Source organism: Penaeus vannamei, chromosome 30 (genome assembly GCF_042767895.1).
Source record: "Penaeus vannamei isolate JL-2024 chromosome 30, ASM4276789v1, whole genome shotgun sequence".
In the NCBI taxonomy this organism is placed as follows: domain Eukaryota; kingdom Metazoa; phylum Arthropoda; class Malacostraca; order Decapoda; family Penaeidae; genus Penaeus; species Penaeus vannamei.
Window position 1 is genome coordinate 366,883 of NC_091578.1, and position 7,589 is coordinate 374,471.

The window sequence follows — 7,589 nt, forward strand, 5'->3', positions numbered from 1 at the left end:
TATGATCATTTTGATTATGATTGCAGTTATTAGCATTTCTATTATTGTTGATACTATCACCATTATCATTTTCATAATCACCATTGCTTATATTATTATTATTATCATTAGAGTTACTGCATCATCATCATCATCATTATCATCATCATTTTATTATCATCAATATTGTTATCATTATTACTATTATCATTAACATCATCACCATCATTACTATTGTCACTACCACTAATAATGCTACTATCATCCTTACTAGTATTTTCATTACTACTACTACTACTATTACTACTAATACTACAATATCATAATCATAATAATAATTTTAACTATTACTATCATTATTATCAACGTAATCATTATTATCATAAGAATATTGAAGTTTATATCCTTTTGATTGTCCGATATTCAGCGAACAGTCTCTTTCTTTGTGGTTATTGTAGTAATTTTAATCAGTTAATCAATTTTATCAATCACTGGCGCAGCTTACAGAGTAACTGAATTCCGTTTTCTGTTGCAAAACGGTAAAGTCCCCCCTGTGTTTGAGTTCTGCGCTATTTTCTCGCGTTTTTTTTTTAAGAGAATCTGTCTTCATGATACTAATTTCACTTGTCTTTTTTTTCCCCTTTGGTTTATCGTAAAACTTTCTTAACATCCAATAGAGCAACGTTTTAGATTATAGACGATCCTCCTGCATTCCGTTTTCTATGTCAAAAGTCCAGTTCATCCCCCCCCCCCGACCCAACCCCAACCCACGCCATACTCCCGCGCTTTGCAAAAGATAAGAAAATAATAATAATAAATAAAAATAAGTAAATAAAAAGATAATTACAATGATTTTTTACGCTTGTGCCTCCCTCCCCGGATGCCCTTCCTAAACATCAATCGTGGTCTGGGGTGTAGATGGGAGTGTAGAATTGGTAAGAAAAGGGGAGATGGGGGGGGAAGGTATCGATGATGGAGAGACAGGAGAAAGAAAGGGAGAGAGAGAGAGAGCGAGAGAGAGAGAGAGAGAGAGAGAGAGAGAGAGAGAGAGAGGAGAGAGAGAGAGACAGACATGAACAGACAGACAGACACGATACAGAGACAGACAGAGAGAGAGAGAGAGAGATTAGAAGAAGAAGAGGAAGGGAAATGAATGAGGGAGAAACAGGCAGAGGGTGTGATAGAAAGGGAGACAGACAGATAAACACACAGCGAGAAAGACAGATTGAGACAGAGAGAAAGGAAGAGAATGAGGGAAGGGCATAGATAGATTTAGACAGACACAGACTTAGATAGACAGACAGAGAGGGAAATAGATCAGATTCCCTGGACTTTTGTATATTTCAAACTTAGACATCTGAAAGCATTGCTTGGTCATTATTTCTGTGACATTTAAGATATTTTCTAACAAAATGACAGAAAAGTCCAAAAATTTATTCTCTGCTCTGGCGTCTTTTAAATTTGTAAATTCAAACTAGTTCCAGGTTATATTCGGTCACCTTTGCGTGTGTTTACGTGAAAGAACTGAGTATGCTTGTGAGTGAGAGGGCTTGGTACATGAAAAAGAGAGAGAGAGAGAGTGAGAGAGAGAGGGGGGGATAGAGGGAGGGAGAGAGAGAGAGAGAGAGAGAGAGAGAGATAGAGAGACCAAGAGAGAGAGAGAGAGAGAGAGAGAGAGAGAGAGACAGAGAGGGGCCAGGAGAGACAGAGAGAGACCAAGAAAGAGAGAGAGAGAGAGAGAGAGAGATAGATAGAGAGGGCAAGGAAGATGAATGAAAAATATGGAGAGAGAAAGAGAGAGGGGGAGGGAGAGGGAGAGAGAGACATAGCAAGAAAGAGAAAGAGAGAGATGGTAGAGATTACATGGAGGTGGAGAAAGAGAATGAAGAAGGGGGAAAGGAGGAGGGGAGAAGAAGGAGGAAGAGAAAGGAAAGAGAGGAGAAGAGAAGGATTAGTCGAATGAGGAGGAGGGAGAACGAGGAGAGAGGAAAAGGGACAGAGAGAATTATGAAAAAGGAGGAGGAGAATCAGAAGGGTGGGAGGGGGAGAAGGAGAGGAAAGAATAAGGAAAGAGAGAGAAGATGCAGAGATAACTGAAGAGAGGGAAGAAGAGGACAAGAGAGGGAAGGAGAAGGAAAAAGGGAAGAATAGGAGGAGGGAGGAGGGAGGGGAAGAAGAAGAAGAAAGAGAAGGGAGAAGAAGGAAGAAGAGAAGGGAGGAGGAGGAAGGCAAAAAGGAGAAGAAGAAAGTGAAGAGGGAAAGGAGAAGGAGAAGGAAGAATAGGAGGAGGTAGAGGAAGAATAGAAGAAGAAAGAGAAGGAGAAGGAGAAGGAGGAAGGGAAAAGAAGGGAGATGAAGAAGAGGAGAGAGAAGAAGAAAGAGAGAAGGAAGAATAGGAGCGGAGGAGGAGAGACGAGGGAGAAGAAGAAGAAGGGAGAGGGAGAAGGAGAAGAAGAAACAAACGAGGGAAAAAGGAGAAGGGAGAAGAAAGAATGAAGGGAGGAGGGAAGACGAAGAAAGAAGAAGAAGGAAGAGGAAGGAAAGAAAGAGAAGGGAAGAGAAGGGGAGGAGGAAGCAGAAGAAGAAGAAGACGAAGGAGAATTAGAAGGAAGAAAGAAGGAGGGGAAATTAGAAGGAAGAAGAAGGAGAAGTGGGGAAGCAGAAGGGAGAAAGAAGGAGGGACAGAAGGGGGGCAGAGGGCGGGTGAGCGGCGTGTCCGTGTCACCTCCCTGGCGATGACGTATGACACTCGCCCCGTGATGGATGACACCCCCGCCGCACCTCGGGGGGAGGGGGTGGGGGTGGGGGGATGACAAGGTGAAGGAGGGAAGAGGGAGACGACGAAAGAGGAGGTGGCGGAGAGCGAAAATGGGAGGGAGAGAGGGAGGAGGAGGAGGAGGATGAAAAGGAGGTGACGGAAAGCGAAAATGGGAGAAAAGGGGGAGGAAGAGGTAGATGATGAATGGGAGGTGGAAGCAAAGCGAAAATGGGAGAAGGGGAGGAAGAGGTAGATGATGAATAGGAGGTGGAAGTAAAGCGAAAATGGGAGAAAGGGGGACGAGGAGGAAGATAATAAAAGGAGGCGAAGGGAAACCGAGAAGAGAGGAAGCAGAAAGGGGGAAGGGAATGAAGTAAAGGTAATGATGACACGAGAGAAGTTGAATAAAAAGAAAAAGGAGATAAGAAAAAAAATAAGGAAAAACGAAGGAATGAGAGAAAAAGAGAGAAAATCCACCAAGTTTCGTAAAAAAAAAAAAAAACCACGCGCGACATAGATTATCCACAAAAAAAATATTAATAAAAAAAACACGATACAATAAAAAAGACTGAAATAATAATAAAAAAAGAATAAAAAAATAGATAAAAAAACATAGATAAAAAGGGGCTTTACCGGAAGTGTTTGTCGGGGCCTTATCTTGGGAGATCTTCGGCCGAGTCCTCTTTCGCTTTCTCTCGGGATGTCGGGTTGTCGGGTTGTCGGGATGTCGGGATGTCGGTGATGTCGGGATTTCGGGATTTCGGAATGTCGGGATGTTCGCTTTCTCTCGGGCTGTCGGATGTCGGTCTGTCGGGATGTCGGGATGTCGAGTTGTCGGGATGTCGGGATTTCGGGTTGTCGGAATGTCGGGTTGTCGGGACGTCGGTGATGTCGGGTTGTCGGGATGTCGGTGATGTCGGGATTTCGGGTTGTCGGGATGTCGGGATTTCGGGATGTCGGAATGTCGGGATGTCGGGATGTTGGGCTGTCGGTGATGTCGGGTTGTCGGGATGTCGGTGATGTCGGGTTGTCGGGATGTCGGTGATGTCGGGATTTCGGGTTGTCGGGATGTCGGGATGTCGGGACGTCGGTGATGTCGGTGATGTCGGGATGTCGGAATGTCGGGTTGTCGGGACGTCGGTGATGTCGGGATTTCGGGATGTCGGGATGTCGGGATGTCGGGATGTCGGGTTGTCGGGATGTAGGGATGTCGGGCTGATGGCTTTCCTTGTGTTTCTTTTCTCTGCTTTTCACTTTTTCTTTCTGTCTGTCTGTCTGTTAGTTTCTCTATCTCTATCTCTATCTATCTATCTTTCTTTTTCTATCTCTTTCTCTCTCTCTCTCTCTCTCTCTCTCTCTCTCTCTCTCTCTCTCTCTCTCTCTCTCTCTCTCTCTCTCTCTCTCTCTCTCTCTCTCTCTCTCTCTCTCTCTCTCTGTCTCTCTCTCTCTCTTTCTCTCTCTCTCTCTCTCTCTCTTTCTCTCTCTCTCCACTTTTCTTTTTTTTTTCCCCCCCCGATTTAACTTATCTATTTATCTTCACTTAGGCAGACATGCATACATACAATTATATATATATATATATATATATATATATATATATATATATATATATATATATATATATATATATATATATATATATATATGTGTGTGTGTGTGTGTGTGTGTGTGTGTGTGTGTGTGTGTGTGTGTGTGTGTGTGTGTATGTGTGTACGAGTGTATACATACACATATATATATATATATATATATATATATATATATATATATATATATATATATATATATATATATATATATATATATATATATATATATATGTATATATATATATATATATATATATATATATATATATATATATATATATATATGTATATACATATATACATATATATATATATTTATATATATAAAAATATATATATTTATTTATATATACATATATATATACATATATATATACATATATATGTATATATATATATATATATATATATATATATATATATATATATATATATATATATATATATATATAGTATGTATATATATATATATGTATGTATATATATATATATATATATATATATATATATATATATATATATATATATATATATATATATATATATATATATATATATATATATATTCTAAGTGTCTGTCTGTCTCTCTATCTCTTTCTCTTTCTTTATCTCTTGTTTCCATCATCGACATGCCATCTCCTTCCCCTCCCCCCCTCCCTCCCTCCCCCATGCCTCCCTCTTCACCGTGATCTCTCCTCTTCAACCCTTAGCCAACCTTCAAGCTCCCCCTCCTCCCTCCCTCCCTCCCTCCTTCCTCCCTCCTTCTCTTTCTCCTTCTCCTTTCCTCCCTTTCTCTTTCCCTCCCTCTCTCCTCTCCTTCCCTTCCTCCCTCTCTCCCTCTTTCCCTCCTCTTTCCCCTCTTCCCTCCTTTCCCCTCCTCCTTCCCCTTTTCCTTCCCTCCCTCCTTCCTTCCCTCTCTCTCTCTCTCTCTCTCTCTCTTTCAGCCCTTCCCCCTCGCCATCCCACTCTTCGTACCCCCTCCCCCCTCTTCGTCCCCCCTCCCTCCCCCCCCCTCTTCGTCCCCCTCCCCCTCCTCTCCCCCCTCCCCCTCCTCATCCCCCTCCCCCTCCCCCCTTCTTCGTCCCCCTCCCACCCTCTTCGTCCCCCCTTCATCACCCCTCTCCCCCCATCCCTTCTTCGTCCCCCTCCCCCCTCTCCCACCCCCTCCTCCTCGTCCCCCTCCTCCCCTCCTCGTCCCCCTTCCCCTCCCCCCCTCCCTCCTCCTCGTCCTCCTCCTCATCCCCCTCCTACCCCACCCCTCCTCGTCCCTCCTCGCCCCCCCTCCTTGTCCCCTCCTCGTCCCCCCCCTCTTCGTCCCCCACCTACCCCTCCTCCTCGTCCCCAAGCCCCTGCCGTCAGCCCGTCACCTTTGGTTGTCCCTTGCCCAATGCCCCCGCCCTTCACCGCAGCCCCAGCAGTCACCTGTTTGTCCTTGTGTCATCCCTCCCTCCCTCCTTTACCTGTGCGAGGGGGGGAAGGTGAAGATGTTGTGGGGGGGAGGGGGAAGCTGTGCGATGGGGGGGATGGGAAAAGGGGGAAGGTGAAGATGTTGGGGGGGGAGGGGAGATGAGGGGAGGTGAAGATGAGGGGGGAAGAGGCTGTGCGAGGGAGATGAGAGGGAGGTGAAAGAAGATGTGGGGGGGGAGGGGGAAGAGGCTGTGGGGGAGATGGGGGGAGGTGAAGAAGATGTGGGGGAGGGGGAGGAGGTGAAGAAGATGTGGGGGAGAGAGGGGGAGATGGGGGAAGTGAAAGATGTCAGGGAATTGGGGAGAGGCTGTGGGGGGAGATGGGGAGGAGAGGTGAAGAAGATGTGGGGGGAGGGGGAAGAGGCTGTGGGGGGAGGGGAAGGGAGAATGATGTGGTGAGGGTGCAGATGAAGGTAGAGGGAGAAAGGAGGAGATAGATAAATAGAGTGAGAGGGAGAAGGAGAGAGAGGGGCGTGGCTTAAAGAGAAAGAGTGAGACAGAAACAATGAACGAGAGAGACAGGAAGCGAGAAAGAGAGAGAGAGAGACAGAGAGAAGGAGAAAGAAAGAGAGGGAGAGAGAACGAGAAAGAGAGAGAGCTAGAAAGAGAAGAGAAAAAGAAGAGAGAGAGAGAGCGACGGAAAAAAAGTAAAACAGATATATAAAAACAAAAAGAGCTAGAGAGAGTGAAACTAACAGACACACACACACACACACAAACAAACACAGACTAACAAACAGACACACACACACACAAACAAACACAGACTAACACACAGACACACACACACACACAAACAAACACAGACTAACACACATACACACACACACACAAACAAACACAGACTAACACACAGACACACACACACACACAAACAAACACAGACTAACAAACAGACACACACACACAAACAAACAAACACAGACTAACAAAAAGACACACACACACACACACACACAAACAAACACAGACTAACAAACAGACACACACACAAACAAACAAACAAACACAGACTAACAAACAGACACACACACACAAACAAACAAACACAGACTAACAAACAGACACACACACACAAACAAACAAACACAGACTAACAAACAGACACACACACACAAACAAACAAACACAGACTAACAAACGGACACACACACACAAACAAACAAACACAGACTAACAAACAGACACACACACAAACAAACACAGACTAACAAACAGACACACACAAACAAACACAGACTAACAAAAAGACACACACACACAAACAAACAAACACAGACTAACAAACGGACACACACAGAGCACGGGACAAGGGATCTATACAGGTGTTTGTATACCGATAAGGACGGACTGTGTATCGGGTTTAACGTACAAGTGTGGGTCCGTGTCCGTGGCGAGCGAGAATAGGAGCGCAGACTGATGTCCGGATGACACGTTGATAAGCGGAACTGATAAGCTGTATCGCATATTTCGGAATTCTAGAATGATTGTTTTAATGTTGTTGTTTTTTCTTTTTTTCGTGTTTTTTTTCGTTTTTTTCGTTTGTTTGTTTTTTTGTTTTTTTTTGCGGCGAAATTCTAGAATGATTGTTTTAATTTTTTATTTTTCGTTTTTGTTTTTTTTTTGTTTTTTTTTTGTTTTTTTTTGGGCGGTGTATGGAGAAATGGGAATGAATTGGCATGATGGAAATGAAGATGTTTTATTTACGATTAGGAAGGGAAGCAGGGAGAAAGAGAAGGAGAGAAGGAGAGAAAGAGAGAGGAAGATATTCACAGACAAAGACAAAGAAGGGAAAAA

General features: G+C 43.7%; 1 protein-coding gene across 1 annotated transcript; it reads right to left on the reverse strand.

Annotated features, from left to right (window-relative positions):
• Positions 1-3,390: 3,390 nt before the first annotated feature.
• Positions 3,391-7,259, reverse strand: LOC138867389 (uncharacterized). The gene is made up of 2 exons (XM_070142774.1): positions 7,165-7,259; positions 3,391-3,952 (listed from the first exon to the last, which is right to left on the reverse strand). The coding sequence occupies exons 1-2, from the start codon at positions 7,257-7,259 to the stop codon at positions 3,391-3,393; spliced, it is 657 nt and encodes a 218-aa protein (XP_069998875.1).
• Between the last annotated feature and the right edge of the window lie 330 nt (positions 7,260-7,589).